This window comes from Herpailurus yagouaroundi, unplaced genomic scaffold, assembly GCF_014898765.1.
Source record: "Herpailurus yagouaroundi ecotype Mexico unplaced genomic scaffold, PumYag 28, whole genome shotgun sequence".
NCBI classification, from domain to species: domain Eukaryota; kingdom Metazoa; phylum Chordata; class Mammalia; order Carnivora; family Felidae; genus Herpailurus; species Herpailurus yagouaroundi.
The window spans coordinates 30906776-30924351 of NW_024412376.1; the positions used below are offsets into that span (position 1 = coordinate 30906776).

At 37.3% G+C, this 17576-nt stretch overlaps 1 protein-coding gene across 8 annotated transcripts in view; it reads right to left on the reverse strand.

The window, feature by feature from the left end:
- Positions 1-17576, reverse strand: part of RAPGEF2 (Rap guanine nucleotide exchange factor 2) — a 248415-nt gene that overhangs the window by 124700 nt on the left and 106139 nt on the right. Inside the window, exon 1 of one of the 8 annotated variants that reach the window (XM_040471446.1) lies at positions 6037-6657. The exons of 6 other annotated variants lie outside the window; for them this stretch is intronic. Coding sequence is in view for 1 of the 2 variants with exons in the window: in XM_040471439.1 (XP_040327373.1) it covers positions 4735-4745 (11 nt within the window). In the remaining variant the exon portion in view is untranslated. Of the gene's footprint in view, positions 1-4734; positions 5083-6036; positions 6658-17576 lie in introns of those variants that run through there. One more of the 8 variants, XM_040471439.1, reaches the window with a different exon arrangement.

The following is a 17576-nucleotide window of genomic DNA, read 5'->3' on the forward strand; positions in this document are numbered from 1 at the left end:
AAAGAAAGAAAGAAAGAAAGAAAGAAAGAAAGAAAGAAAGAAAGAAAAGTCATAAATCGGTAAGGATTATTTCAAAGCTATGTGACTGTATTCTGCTCCAATGCTTCTTGGTACCACTGCAGAAATGGACAATTAGTCCTATCAAATGCATTCTTTTTTTATTATTAATTATTAAGTCTTATAAGAGACTACACAAAGCGATCTATAGATTCAATGCAATCCCTATCAAAATCCCAAAAAGCCAATCTTCAAATTCTTGCAAATAAAATTGCAACAGGCCTACTTAGCCAAAACAGACTTGAAAAAGAACAAAGTTGGAGGACTCACACGTTTGATTTGAAAACTTACACCAAAGCTATAGTTATCAAAATAGTGTGGTACTGGCTGAAGTGCAGACGAATCAACCAATGAAACAAAATTGAGAGTCCAGAAATAAACCCATGTATCTATAGCTAACTGATACTGACAAGGGTGCCAAGCTCAGTCAATGAGGGAAGAACAGTCCCTTCAACAAATGTGCTGGGACAATTGTATTTCCACATAGAAAAAAAGAAGTTGAACCCATACCTCTCACCACATATAAAAATTAACTGAAAATGGATCACTGACCTAAATTTAAAAAGCCCACACCACAAAACTCTTAGGAAAAAAAAAAAAAAAAACTGGGATAAATCTTCATGACATTGGATCTGGCAATGGATTTTTTTTTTTTTTTACTTCCAAGTTTTTATTTAAATTCCAGTCAGTTAACATACAGTGTAGTAGTAATTTCAGGTGTAGGATTTAGTGATTCATCACTTAAAACATACATACAGTGCTCATCACAACCCTCCTAAATACCCATCACCTATTTAACACATCCCCCTGCCCACCTCTCCTCTAGCAACCAGGAGTTTGTTCTCTATAGTTTAGAGTCTGTTTTATGGTTTGGCAATGGATTCTTAAATATGACACTAAAAGCACAAGCAGCAAAAGGAAAATTAAAAACTTGTGTGCATCAAAGGACATTATCAAGAAGCTGAAAAGACAATCTATAGAATGGGAGGGAGTATTTGCAACAATACATTTGAGAAGTGTTTAATATACAGAATATATAAAGAACCTCTACAACTCAACAACAAAGACAAATTAAAAAATTAAATTTGCCTAATTAAAAAATGAGCAAAGTACCTGACTAGACATTTTTCCAAGAAGGTATACACATGGCCAATAAACACATGAAAAGCTGATCAACATTCTGAATCATTAAAGAAAAGCAAATCAAAACCACAATGAGATACCAATTCACACCTGATGATAGATGTGAATGAGATACTAATATGGTTATAACTTTTTAAAAAATAGCAAGTTTTAAAGAGGATTCAGAGAACTTGGAACTCTTATATTTTTTCTTTTTTTTTATTTTTTTTTAAATTTTTTTTCAACGTTTTTATTTATTTTTGGGACAGAGAGAGACAGAGCATGAACAGGGGAGGGGCAGAGAGAGAGGGAAACACAGAATCGGAAACAGGCTCCAGGCTCCAAGCCATCAGCCCAGAGCCTGACGCGGGGCTCGAACTCATGGACCGCGAGATCATGACCTGGCTGAAGTCGGACGCTTAACCGACTGCGCCACCCAGGCGCCCCTCTTATATTTTTTCTGGTAGGAGTATAAAGTGGTGCAGTCCCTGTGGAACAGTTTGGTGCTTCCTCAAAAAGCTAAACAGAGAATTACATATGACCCAGCAATTCCACTCCTAGATAAACACTCAAAAGTACTGAAAACAAGGACTCAAACAGATATGTGGACATTCAAGTTCACTAAAGCATTATTCACAATAGCCAAAAGGTATAAACAACACAAATGTTCATCAACATATTAAACATATGTAAACAAAACGTGATAAACACACGCGATGAAATATTATTCAGCCATTAAAAGGACTGAAGTTGTGATACATGCTGCAGCCTGCATAAGCCTTGAAAGTATCATGCTAAGTGCAACAAACCAGTCACAAAATGACATATACTGTAAGATTCTACTTATATGAAATATATAAAACAGGAAAATTCATAAGGACAGAAAGTGGACTATAGATTATTGGGGGTTGTAGGAATGCTTAATGGTTACAGAGGTTCTGTTCAGAGCTATGGAACATAAATTTTGGAAACAGGTAGTGGTGACAGTTGCACAAGTATGATTGTAATTAATGCCATTGAGTCATACACCTTAAATAGTTAAAATAGCTGGGGTGCCTCGCTGGCTCAGAGGAGCATCTAACTCTTGATCTTGGGGTTGTGAGTTCAAGCCCCATGTTGGATGTAGAGATTATAAATAAATAAACAAACAAACAAACAAATGGCATATTTTATGTAAGGATAAAAAGGTTGGGTTTCTTGGCAAAAATCTGGGATTTGAATAAGAAAATGTAGAGATACCACTTTGATCACATAATAGCAAATCTTAGAGACAAAGAAAGAGTTAACTTTGATGACCGAATTATACCAAAGACAGGCCTGGAACTGACCTCTTTTCTACATTAATTAGCAATGAAGTGAGAGAAGTTGTGGGTGAAAGTGGAACTAGGAAGAAATGGGGAGAAGGCAAATAAGTGTCACTGAAATATTTCTGAAGAGTCAGTTGTACTACCTACATTCTTTTTTCATCCAGCATTAACCCTATTTTTATTTTACTGCTAGCCATAAATTTGAAGGTACTGCCACCCCAGCCCCATCTCCACAATTCGGCTTCCTATTCCTCTTCCAAATACTCACTGGACCCATAGAGCAGAATCAAAATAAACTTTGTGATCAATACAGAGCTTATAAAACACTCACTAAATATAAGCCCCCATTCTTATATAGTGTGCATGTAAGAATTTATGTATCTTCTGCAAAAGATGAGTCACAGGGAAGTTGTGAATACAGACAGAAGAGTGAGTACCATGAGTTTAATAAAAAGACTGTTATATTTGCTTCCTACAATGGTACATCAAAACCAAAATAGATTTGTAGAATTTCAGAGATTAAAAAAACAAAAACAAAAAAACAAAACTTAGAAAATCCTATAGTACAGGGTTTCTTGGCATTTTTTTCTTCAGCCATAATCCAAGGTACTACATTCAAAGGTCCTCAAACATTTGTATTTTATATAGAGCCCTCAGGTGATAATACATGTGACCAATGCATTCCTACTCACCCCGTAAGAACTGCCTCTCTAGTTCCATTTTTATTTCACAATTGAAGAAACTAAGCCAACCTATCTAAGGGAAGGTTAAATGAGATGCCTGAAATCACAATCAGATTCCATAATACAGGATTCTGTCATACTTCACTGACCTTGCCCTTTCTCTTGCTTTCTGCTATAGCCCTCTTCCACGTTCAATAACATAAACTCTAGTCTTGGTAAGCTTGCCATTTATGAGGAAAAACTCCCAGACCTCCTAAGGAATATTGCTATACTGTACCATATTTACCCATAAAGCATAAACCCAATGACAAGTGGAGAGCAGAAGTTGATTACAAGATAGATTCTCAGAGATTGGCTAGGCTCACTCACTGCCTAGTTGAGTGAAAAAGACAAATCAGCTTTTGTAATTCAGAAGGCAATTCAAATTCAGCAAAGTTACAAATGACCATCAAGAGCTTGAGGGTTACCCTGGAATAGGCCAAGATCTGAATGTCAAATCTATAAAAACCAAGCTTCTCCAGGCAGTTGCTGCCAGAACTTTGACTAGTAGAACATGTGCTTCTTTGAAACGGCACTCATAATACCACATGCCATGATAAACAATGATATTTTTGAGGTTTGAACTTCTTAATTTTTAAAGTGACATTGCTTATTTTTAAACCTTGAATTAAAATTATTAAAAAAAATAATTCCTCTTTTAATAATTTCAGTCTTTCTATATAAACACATGAATACAAATACATATGTATCATAATTTTCAAAAGCAAGAAAGATGTAGGCAACAGTTATCAATGAGACTGGGCCTGAATATTTAAAAACTTGTTCGCCCTTTCTATACTAGATACCAACCAGCCTTTCACAAGAGGCTATAAAGTCAGAAAGAAAGAGATAGGGAGATATGAAGAAGTGTGCTGTATGTGGTTTAAGAATGCTGACAGTTTTCTCGTTCTACATCGTAAGAAAAGTTCATTACTAGAGCCTATTTTAAATCCTTCTAAAACTGTTCTGTATAAATACACTGTATAGTTTGGCTTTCAACTATTAACCTCAATGTAATTTCAGAATGTCCTTATAATCTTACATTAAACAACTATAAAAGACAACTAAAAGTAACGCAGGTTTACTTTTGGTCGACATATTGGTTCTCTGAGCTACAAAAAAAAAATGTTAAATTCACACAAATGATTGCTATAAAGACCACTTACAGCATAACAAGGTTATTCCTAAATGCTCATATTCCCTAAGTACAACTAATTTAGGGATGGTTGTTCCAAAAACCATTTAACAATCCAGATTTTCATCCTCATTAAGTTTTTGTACAGAAAAAATTTAAAATGAAGAATTACAAATTGTTGTAAAATTGAAGTAAGCTAACTTCAATATTTCTTACAGGTGCAAAATGCAATGACTTTACAGTACTAAAAATATTCAGACAAAAATTACTAAAATCAATTAGTCTTCTACATAACGTAAAATAGACACAATTTTAATAGCTTGATAAACTGTCTTTCAAGTTCAAGACCCACAATAAGAAAGCACAAATGTTTGAAAATACAAAGTCTTACCTAGTTTTCATAAATACCTTTGGTAATGATACCCCAGGCAGGGTACTGCAGGATCTTTCTCTGGTACGGCTGTCCTGTCCTAACTTTCTGTGACCACATTTTCCCCACCCAAGTTGAGTCAAGGGTACTTTACACCAGTGTAAGTTTCCACGAAAGGCAGTTGCTGAACACAGAAGCTTCTTCTATCAGTGTCCCCAAACTTGCCCTTTGTATGGGCCTCCACATTCTTGTTGTACGTCAGAACTGCCCAGTGGAATGCAATTCCTCAGTATTGGAATGTAAACTTGTTCATGTCAGGCTATACCCAGTGAGGGAATACAGAGCAATCAAACTGAGATTATGCTGGTGGGCATTCCCAATTTATAAAATGATTTAAAATGTAATACTTTAAAAACACCAATTTTTCATACCTTATTTCTGGACAATGGTAAGTAGTTACTAAATGTCACTTTTCTCCTTAAGAATCTAAATAAAATGACTGAACTGATGCTCCTAAATCAAAATCAATCTACTTATTTAGGGCTCACCAAATATATATATATATGTATATATATATATATATATGTGTGTGTGTATACATATATATACACATATATGTGTGTGTGTCATATATATATGTTACATATGTGTGTGTGTGTGTGCGTGTATTCATATGACACTGCCTTTAAATAGAAGGATAGCAATTAACTTTAGAGGGGAAAAAATCTAACAAGTAACTGCTGATGCCATCTATGCCATTCTCAATCAGTAGAATAACAAGAGTAAATTTTGATATAAGTATAAAAGGAACATGATCTGAAAAATTACCATAAAAATGCATTTCAGCTTTTAAAATATTGTCCTCGCTCATTAGTTTAACCGAAAGGGAAAAAAAAGGTTACAAGTATTTAAAACAAAAGCATACACACACCAAGTATACTACATATAAGTTACATGTGTGTGTAAATTGCTGTTTCTAAAGCATGGCCTTTAACAAGATCCTATTTCAGAAATAACTATTTGAGAAAACTATACACGAGTCTCTCAATTTCTTTCAAGGCTCATTTAGAAATAAATTTTCTAACAATCATCACCCTGCACAAATTAACAGAGGTGGGTTGCTCCACCACGAATCTCAACATTTAACCTTTGCTTAAAAGAGAGCACAAGAAAAAAATTACAAGCAAAGGCCTCATAAGCTGTGTTTTCTCCTCTATGTTCATTCCTCAGTAGCCTGTTGTCTATTTAACTATGGGAGAAGTACTAAACATTTGGTATTTACACTATTAACATTTTAATTCCTTTAAGAACAAAAAATCTAACCTGCACTGTCTTCAAAATCTTTGAAGCACCAATAACAGCAATAGCACTGCCACCTTCTATCTGAGCTCTTTTCTCTGCGGCAATGAGCACTCCCCATTTCCCTGTGTGTTTTCTCTCAGTGAGTCCATGCGGCTGTAGCTCGTGCAGAAAGCCAACATTCCTTCTGAAGGCTAATTTCCTGCTTCAATGACCCACCCACCCCTCCTGGCTGCAGTTATGTGTTACGCATGTTGTATGGGCACTGTTTCCGCATACCAGCCTCATGACCTCAGCGGCTGCCTGACAGATGCTCTTTTATCAATTTCTATTAATTCATTATCTACCCTCTTGTAAGTCAAGGGCAAGTAGGGAAATCTGCAATGTCTGCTCTCCTATGAGTCTCCAAGGTCAAATGTTTAGATGTGCTCAGCAATGCAATTTTGTTATTAGAATTTATCTAAGCTGTACTATACACATTGCTCTCCACCAAAGGGATGCTGAATTGTATACCTGGCTTGAGGGATTATCATGGGAAAAAAACTAGCATACGTTTAAACCAAAACAACGTGGGAAAAGTTGAAAGAGGCTGCTTTTGGTCTTGCTTATCCCTTCAAGAGAAAAAAGGTGGATCTTACCTCAGCTGTACTGGGGTGAAGAGAGCAAGCAGTTTTTCTCTCTTGCCACAATCTAAACCAGCAAAGGACAGTGCTGTGATGATGACTACACTTTGGTAGTGTCTATGTCCTCGTGACCCAACTGCTACAGAACAGCTCAGCTAAATTGATCTGCTGCTATCAGTCTACACAGAGGCACAAACAGGTCTCTGCTGATCACAGTGCTTTGTACACAGATGGCAGCTGATCAGTTTGTATAAAAGTTATGGTCCATAACAGCTTTCCCCTTCAGCATGTAGACATGCCTTATCCAAAAGGCCTTTGTGAAATGTTCACCATTTCACTGTGCAAAGCTCATCATGTATGAGTTGAAGAGACAAGGAAGCTTAGCCCTAACATCTTATCTAAAAATGACCTAATTTTCATAAAATTCGTTAAAGAGGTAAAATGAACAATTACATTAAGAAATCACCAAATAGATCTATGTAACTTGTTAATGAGAAAAATGGTAGATCAATTCAAATGAATGATTCAAACTGGCCCCTCACCAGCAAGAAACTGAAATGATCTCAAAAATCAAGTAAGATCTCAAATATTGGCAACCAGGCATCTGATATTCTTTAAAGGCTACATAAATGGCACCAAAACCTAGCCACTAACCTCCCCCAAATCTGCCATATACCAGAAATGAAGTTGAAATAGGAGGCATGTCCTTGAAAGACAGGACCTAAAAACGAATAGTTCAGGGGTCACTCAAATAATACCGCATTCATAAAATTCTTAGAAGTTAAAAAAAAAACACATTTACAAGAAAGGAAAAGCATAAGCCCACAAATATATGTAACTTCTTAGAAAGACATCAAGTAATAAAATGTCAAATAATCTAATTCATCTGAATAAAATGTGGACATTTCTCAAAAGCCATATTTAGTTTGTTTTATCTTGTTTTATAACTATTCTAATTCTACCAATAAGTAGACAACTCTGAAAATATTGTTTAACCTGTTTCAGATCCTCCCTTATAGACTGAACTAGTAAAAACCTACTACTTATCATCAAAAATAAAATACTTAGGGGCGCCTGAGTGGCTCAGTTGGTTAAGCGGCTGACTTCGGCTCAGGGCATGATCTCCCAGTTCATGAGTTCAAGCCCCACGTCCGGCTCTGTGCTGACAGCTCAGAGCCTGGAGCCTGCTTCGGAATTTGTGTCTCCCTCTCTGCCCCTCCCCTGCTCGTGCACTCACTCTCTCTCTCTCTCTCTCTCTCTCTCTCTCTCTCTTTCTCAAAATTAAATAAACATTAATTTTTTTTAAATAAGTAAAATACTTAGGAATAAATTTAATGAAGACATATATGACCTATACACAAAAAATTACAAAAAGAGTATTTAACCATGCAAAGGGAAATAATAGAAGATTTAAATTATGAAATATACCAGGTTGGATGGCTCAATCTTACTGAGAGTAAATCTTCCCAGATTGATCTTTAGATTCAGTGCAAATCCAATCAAATCCTAACAAACTTTGGACACGGACAAGCTGATTTTAAAAAGACTGACAGGGGCGCCTGGGTGGCGCAGTCGGTTAAGCGTCCGACTTCAGCCAGGTCACGATCTCGCGGTCCGTGAGTTCGAGCCCCGCGTCAGGCTCTGGGCTGATGGCTCAGAGCCTGGAGCCTGTTTCCGATTCTGTGTCTCCCTCTCTCTCTGCTCCTCCCCCGTTCATGCTCTGTCTCTCTGTCCCAAAAATAAATAAACGTTGAAAAAAAAAATTTTTTTTTAAAAAAATAATAAAAATAAAAATAAAAAGACTGACAATACCAAGAGTTGGGGAAGAGGTAAAGCAACCAGAATTCTCATAAGCTGTTGGGAATGCAAAATGTTACAGCTATTATACATAACAGCATGGCACTTGTTTATACAATTAAACATACATGTACCATATAACCCAGCAATTTCACCTCTAGGTATTCAAAAAGTAATAAAAACATACGTCCATACAAAAAGATGTTCATGAATGTTGACAGAACATCCAGAAAACTGGAAGGAACCTAAACCATCATTTTCAAATTATGTTTTGCAAAAGACTAAAACTACCTCATTTACAAAGTTCAATAGAATTTATGAAATCCGACAACCATTTAATATGAGAATTGGCAATATGTTGCATAGCTTGCTTAAAACAAGACATGAGATAATTCTGCATGAAAATGGGCAGCAAAGCAGTATCTTAGTTGTCAAATTCTGTCCCTGTAGCCTTCTGACCTTATAAGAATCTCATTTTTGTTTCTGTATTCTCCCTATTTACCTACCTTTACACCTACACTACCCCATCTCCAAAGCGTTTCAGGTGACTCAATGCCCAGGTTCTCCTCACACGTCCTGTGGCTCCCCCTGTCTGTCAAACCATGTACCACAACAGGCCTAATACCAAATATATTTAACTCTGATCTCCACCAGCTTCATTCCCTCCAGATTTGGTTATAGCTGGCAAAGGCATCACACTACCAGACATGCAAATTCCAAGCATTGGAATCATCTTTTACTCCAACTTGTCCCTTGTCTGTAATTTCAGTCCCTAAATTTCGTCAATTAGTCCTTCCAAATTACTCTGACATGTGACCCATCATCTTCTATTTCCCTGAAAATACTAGTCAGGCCCTTAGCTTTGACACACCAAGGCTACTGAGATAGGATTCCTGTCTTGGTTCCAACTTTGCCAATCTTCCACTACCTTCCCATTCTACTGATCTAAAAACTTCAGTGGCTACACATCGAGGTGCCTGGGTGGCTCAGTCAGTTGAGTGTCCAACTTCGGCTCAGGTCATGATTCGTGGTCCGTGAGTTCGAGCCCCGCCATCGGGCTCTGCGCTGACAGCTCAGAGCCTGGAGCCTGCTTCAGATTCTGTGTCTCCCTCTCTCTGCCCCTCCCCCACTCATGCTCTGTCTCTCTCTCTCTCTCTCTCTCTCTCTCTCTGTCTAAATAAACTTAAAAAAAAAAAAAAAAACTTCAGTGGCTACACATCAGTCTCATAGTCATTAGCTCAGCCTCTCAGTTCACATCTGACTGACCACTTGCTTGTAAACTTTGAAAATGAGAGTGGCATGGTCCAATACAGATTGTAGTGGAAAATCTCTAGGCCTGGGTCTCAGTATTTTACCCATTTTACCCATTCAGCCAGGTGAATCTACTAACTAGCCCACTTCAGAAACCTCTGGTCAGTTACATTTCATAATCTTGTATTTTATCTTCTAACCATCTTTATTGACAAACATGAGGACTCTAATCCAGTGTCTTTTCTACTTATTGTCCCACAAGCACATTCTTAGAAAAATTGAAATTCATACTTCTCAGGCTGTAGTAGGTATCAGACAGTTCTTCTCTACTGTTTTTGAAGAACTATAATTACTTTATACTCTGACATAGATAATCAATGAAAAATACCTCTGCTTTAGCCAGAGGGAGGTTTCCATACACAAATTTATATATAACAGTTTTTTAAGGTTCCCTTAATAGATGTCAGTCATACTTCCAAAAAAAAAAAAAATTAACTTAAATGGGATAATGATTATAAAACCTAGAAAACCCTATTCACAATTAACTCTTCATTCTGTATTTCCAAAATTATGTCAGTTAAAAATCAAGATCAGATGACAAAGGGGTAAACTGAAGTAGTCTCAAGATTCTGAATAACAAGGAATTATTCCTTTAGACTATATAAACTATCATGGCAGCAGACCTCTGCAATATATGCATATAGATCTATAAATAAAGAACATATATAGGTATAGACATAGGTATATCATGTATTATATACGATTAAGAATGATGAAAATGAAATACTCGTAGTTTTTCTATTTGTAAAACTAAAGTATAAATACTTTAAGATGGTTTTCTAAATTCATCTTAATAAAGCAAAAAATAACAAAAATAAACCAGAGGAAAATGTTTGACAGATTTTGACCACTGCCTCAATATTTTAAATTATCTGAAGATGTTTATATTAAGAAATAAACATTATCTTAATAAAGCTGATAAACGAAGCAGTTTATAGCTATAAAACATAAAGACATCCATAAAAGACAAAGTAAAAATAATCCTTTAAATATAACTCAAAAAATCCATATAACCAAATAACTAAGAAAATACACTTACTTAATGTTTATATAGATCTATAACATATGAACATGAAATACTAGAAATTATATCTTATATTTCATTGCAAAAAACACATAACCTCTTTAAGCCACAGATATGTGACAAGATAAGAAACACGAAAGGAAATAAAATTTTTTTTAATATTTTGAACTTACAGTTCAATATTATTATCAGTAATAAATATGGAAGGTAGTTTTTAAGCATGCATTACATTCATTTAAATTCTAATATAAAGATAATACATGAAATAAAATGAAATAGCTGAGAGTATATTTCTTAATTCTTGAAGTACTTTTAAACAATTTTCAGTACGTTAAAAAATCAACTAGGATAACAAAATAAATAAATAGAATAAAGTCATTTTCTTTAATATACGATTTTGTAGTCTTTTATGCATATATATATATATATATATATAATTTAACTTATAATTAAATAAAATAAAGGGACCCTGAACTATGATTAACTGGAAGTTTTTATTTTAATATTCCAATTTCACCATGTATGATTTGCTTCATATCACAATCTTTCTCTTACTAATAACACTCTTATTTTCTGTTGGTCTTCCCAATAGCGAAAGTATGCTTCTTATTAAAAAACAGGGGGGCGGGGGCGCCTGGGTGGCTCAGTCGGTTGAGGGTCTGACTTCAGCTCAGATCATGATCTCGAGGTTTGTGAGTTCAAGCCCTGAGTTGGGCTCTGTGCTGACAGCTCGGAACCTGGAGCCTACTTCAGATTCTGTGTTTCCCCCTGTCTCTACCCCTCCCCTGCTCAAGCGCTCTCTCCCTCTCTCTCTCTCTCTCTCTGTCAAAAATAAACATTAAAAAAAAATTTTTTTAGGGGTGCCTGGGTGCCTCAGTCAGTTAAGCAGTCGACTCCTGATTTGGGCTCAGGTCATAATCTCACAGTTCATGATTCGAGCCCCATGTCAAAGCCTGCTTGGGATTCTCTGTCTCCCTCTCTCTCTCTGCCCCCTTCTCGCTCCCATGCACATCCATGATCTCTCTCTCAAAAATAAATAAATAAGCATTTTATAAAAATAAATATAGTTGATAGATATTTAAAGGCAGTTTGAATTCAAACAGGTGAAATGGTACTTCACACATCCCTCCACACCAAGCCTCCCCCAAAATGACCGTGGCACAAACATGGGTTGCGGGTTCCATTCCACTTAGCAGCAGATAAGTAAATCCAGTTTTTTACAGAGAAAAATACAGTATTTTATTGACACACACATCAGACTTTAAAACCTTTATGAAATACTGTATTTACTTTTGCAAGAGAAATCCAAACATCACTAAAAAGAAACTCTAGAGTGAACTCACAGTCATTTACAACAAGGATCACAAATGACAAATTCCCTGACTGAAGATTTCAAGCATCAGATGACCTGGATAACCTATCAATTGTACTACTACAGCCAAAAACATCAGAGTCCTTCTCTTTAAGGTTACTTACTTTGTTAAGACACTACCAATGCCAGTTTCCCAAGGACTGTGAAAGCCTGCACTTATACGTGCAGCGTATCTGTGAAGCTGTCGTTATGGCAACCAAATTCCCAACTTGATCCAGCATTTGAACTCCCTCTCTAGAGATCTGTTTTGCTCTGTGCGTCAGGTATCCCATCAGAATATGATTTAAACGGGGTAAGGCTGCTCTAAAAGATGCTCAAAGTCATGTTAGCTTTCCAGGATGAAGACATTTCATGCTGAAGCAGAAAATACAACTAATACCTGAAGGGGGAACATTTTAATATATCCCACTGGATCTTTAACACATCTCAATCTATTCCATCAATTTACACCTCCACCTTATTTCAAATTTAACGCAGGATATGTTTAGATAAACTGCAACTAAACTCTCCCTTCAATATTATCAACTGTAGTCAAACCAAGCTCACATTTGTTTCATAATTTTATTTGCCTTATTTGGAACTCCTTCCCAACATTGTCTTAAAATCTTTAATATATATTTTTACCTTATCTGTGTGTGTCATGGGAATACCTGGACTCAAGTCAACTTTAGATATGACAAGTAGAAATTATAGGTGATGTAAGACCCGAAGCAGTGTGGGTAAGCTGATGAAGAGTATGATCCTAGGGCTGAGGGGTTAGAATGATGTAGAAAAGAAAGATAATGAACAAACTAAGAAGGGAAACTGGAAAGCAAGTGTAATAGAAAGTATTGATTATCCACTCCAACATCCATTCTCCTCCTTCTTCTTAGAAGGATATTTTTAGGAGTGCCTGGGAGGCTTAGTCTTGATTTCAGCTCAGGTCATGGTCTCACAGTTCGTGAGTTCGAGCCCCATATCAGGTTCTGTGCTTATTTATTTTTAAATAAAGGCATATTATTATTTTTGGCGGGCACATTACATCACAGAATAAAAGACTACTTGTCTTAGGCTCCTGGGCAACCTGAAGTGATCATGTTAAGTACCTCTGGACAATGTAACATAAAAAGAAACATTGTTTCAAGAAATCTGATTCGGATAGAAGTTAAACTTTTTTTGTTCTCCGCCTTCCCTCCTGCTTCTAGCTCCTGCTGCAGACATGACAGGTGTGATTTAGCAGCCACCTCGTGGTCTGACCTGATGCTGAAAGTGGAAGCTATGTGCACACACAGGTTTTGGAAAGAAGGATGAAAGCCTGTAACCTTTTCACACTGAGGAGCCACCAGACCATCAGGGACCAATCTACCTTTAGGGTTCTTTTATGTGACAAAAAAAAGTAGGTCCTGCTGTGTTTATGCAATTGTTTTATACAACCAAAACTAATTGTACCTAATGCAGTAAGCAAAATGATGTCCAACAAGATACATTTTTGCCCCTTCTGCACTCCTGCACAAACTGGCCAGTACCAAGTTCTCATGAGCGTCCCCCCAGACTCCTTCCTTCCATTATGGTACAGCCTCATTCTTTTCCTAACCAAAATTTCAATAAATCAGAGGTTATTGAAAAGTTATTTCTAAAAGGGAATATGTTGGGGCACCTGGGTGGCTTGGTCGGTTAAGCATCTGACTTCAGCTCAGGTCATGACCTCACTGCTTGAGCCCCATGTCGGGCTCTGGGCTGACAGTGCAGAGCCTGGAGCCTGCTTTGGATTCTGTGTCTCCCTCTCTCTCTGCCCCTCCCCCATTCACACTCGTCTCTCTCCCTCTCAAAAATAAACGTTAAAATAAGTTTTTTAAGGTAATATGTTAGTGAAATATCATTAAACTTTTTTAAAGTGATTTTTAAGGGCAAGTTAAAAATATAATCCTGGGGGCACCTGGATGGCTCAGTTTAGTTGAGCATCCGACTTCGGCTCAGGTCATGATCTTGTAGTTCATGAGTTCAAGCCCTGCATCAGGTTCACTGCTGTCAGCCTGTCAGCCCAAAGCCTGCTTTGGATCCTCTATCCCCCTCCCTCTGCCCCTCCCCCACTTGCACTCTCCCCCCAAAAATAAATTTAAATATATATATGTATACATATGTATATATACATATATATATACACACATACACACACACACACACACACACACACACACACACAAAATCCTAAACCGATACGATTCAACAAGTATTTATGAAATGGCTGATAAGTGTTAGATGTGCTAGGGGAAGCAAAGATGAAAAATACAGCCACACCCTTCAAAAATCTTAGTTTAGTATGGATAGGGAACAATTAATCCTTACAGGAAAACAAGGGTAGGATTCCCAGAGAATTAAACATGTTGTTTTCACTGGCAGATGAGGAACAATGGGAGTGAAGGTAGCAACAGCAAGGTGGAACAACCTGACAAAGATATGCTTGGACCACAACAATCAGCTTGGGTGTCTGGAGAGGGTATACAGGGAATAATTTAGGTTGGAGACATTTTGAGCTGCCCTGTGCGTATCACTAAAAAGTCTGGATTTTATCTGTTTGGCAGCTGCCAGTCATTTAAGCTAATTATTCAAAAGGTCAAGAAGAAAAGTCCTATGCTTCAAACAATGATTTGGGGACACTGTGGAAGAAGTATTGATGGCCTTCAGGGAGCTACTTTAATAGAGCAGGTGACATCTGAACACAGGCACTGGAAGCAGTGATAGAGGCAGTTGATTTGATGGATACTGCCATTTCTAACTCTGAAGTGTTTCCTAAAAAGAAAAACCCACAATTGTCAGAGGGAGAAAAGAGAGATCAAAACTGAGACTCACAGAAATTTCTAGAGCAGGTGACAAGCTGTTTATTAAAGCCATTAGAGACAGAAAAAGCAGGAAGTCAAGTAGACTTGTAGGTGTTTGTTGCTTTACATATATGGTTTCTAGAGCTCAAGGGACCTGGAACAAACCCACATAAGGTATGGCATTCCAGATCCACCCTTAATTCCTGCTCCTATCTCTCCCTTTACTGTATGCACTGGTAAAGCACAAACTCCAGCAACACCTTCTCCATGCCTGCCCCTAAACAGCCAAAAGTTGCTCAGAAACACACACACACACACACACACACACACACACACACACACACACTTACCATCTATGTCCACGAATATCAAATGGGCACTCAACACTCCCTTTGTGTACAACTTCTTCCCCTCTTTTGTCAAAACTCCTCAATACCTACCATTGAACTCCCAAATCTACCCAGTGACCTATGCAGCTTTTGTCATAAGCCTGCAAAGAAGATGAAGCTCTTTCACTCGTTCCAAAGCTAACACCTCCCCACCTTGTGGGTCTCACCCATTTCTGCAATTACCTCTCTCTTTCCAGTACCATCCATTTACCCCTCTCTGCTGGATCATCTGTAGTAATGTACAAACACACACTAGCATCTTCTCAATTTTACAGAAACAAACCGCTTTAGTTCACAAACAACTCCCAGCCACCAGCCCATTTCCCTGCTCCTCTTCACAATGAAAATTCCCCTTCACCAGTTCTTACTTTCCCAGTTTCCCCCAATCAGCTCCATGACTTCACTGTGAATGGTTTGATCAGGTCACCTACGACCCCCTAGCTGCCAAATCCCAAGGTCATGTCTCTGTTCTCACCTTACTGAATCTCCTTGCAGCACTGGACAAATGGACCCCACACTTCCTTCTCAAAACACTTTTTACCACTTGGCTTTGGGGACACACAGGTAGGATCTCTGCGTTTCCACACCATATTCTAGGCAGGCACACAGAGGCAACTCAATGATATCGGCAGAATGAATAAGATAGGAGAATACGCACATATAACTGCAGGTGAGCAATTTAGGACAGGGGTCGCTCGACTCATTAATACTGATTAAGCATCAAGTGGAGGACTCCCTTAAAGGGGTGTAACTAATAGCCCAGGGTACTATTTGGTGCTGGAAATCAGTTCTAGTCACTACGTTCATCACTTTTGGTAAGGAATTCTCCTCAGATATGAAGTTGCTAAGACACCATCTCTTGTAGTGATTAATTTTAACAGACGAGCATTTTTAAAGAAAAATACACTTATTTACTCTTGATAACAATCTGCTTGACTTAATAATTATTTAATCTATGAAGCAGAATGCTTTTGAAACCTCAGTAAAAGTATGTCAATTTTTAAGCATTGCTGCTGGATTAGGTGTAGGCAAAATAACTGCGGAAGACTGGAAGGAAACAGTCGAGTCCGGTAAGAGTGATTCTCACACACACACTCACATTTATGTATATATATGTGCATTTTAATCCAATTATATATGCAAATATATAAGTACACACACACATATATAAGTATAGATCAAATTGAACATTTTTAAGTTAAAACAGAAGTATCTTCCCATAATTCTATGTCTAACCAACTATCTTCATTAACTGGCCAACCACAGGCCCCAATCACTTGCTTCTGCAAAATAATGTGGCAACGAGTTGTTGAGACACTGTCTCAACAGTGTCTGAGATAAGTGGTTCTTATAACTTATTAGCCCTCACTAATTCTTCAATCATCCACTGACTTTATATTATTCCAAATATGAATTAAACAAAATCTTGTGGCTTATCTTGGGAGAAAGGAAAGAAAGAAGGGAGGGAAGGAGGATCAATTTCTTCTTTTAAAGAAATAAACAACTTTTAGTAATGCTGGTTATAAAAAAAACTTCTAAAAAACTTATGTATCATGTCATTTATTCCTATTATAAGTTACCAATATCTCCCCATGATGGAAAGGAAGGTATGTTAGACCAATACATTACCTTAAAAACCCAAGGAGAGCAGTTTTGAGATGATTTATACCTCCCCCCCCTTCCTTCTTCACTAACCACAATTTCTCTTCCATGCTTAATCTATACCACCATTGTTGTGATTTGGCTAATAACTGAAGGTAAATCTTACCTGTAATGTACAATCTCCAGAGCTCTGACCCTCACCTTACTTTCATGCCATCTGGATACACTTATTGTCTAATAAAGTTACCCTTTCATAACATTTATCAGCGAGTTTTTTTCTTTTTTTTTTTTTTTTTAGAGAGAGAGAGAGAGAGAGAGAGAGAGAGAGGGAGAGAGAGAGAAAGGATTGCCAGGGAGGGATAGAGGGGAAGGGAGAGAGAGAATCTTAAGCAAGCTCCATGTAGGGCTGGATCTCATGATCCTGAGGATCATGACCTGAGCTAAAATCAAGAGTCAGGCACTTAACCAACTGAGCCATCCAGGCACCCCATCAGTGAGTTATTTTTTTAAAGCCATATTCCATCTCCAATAAGGCATCATATGACTTATAACACATTTGTACTCTTTCAAGAATACGATTTTCTAATCCTATATGACTCCTCACATGAAATAAGGAATAGTTAGTTGTGTTTTCAGTCCCTACCACAT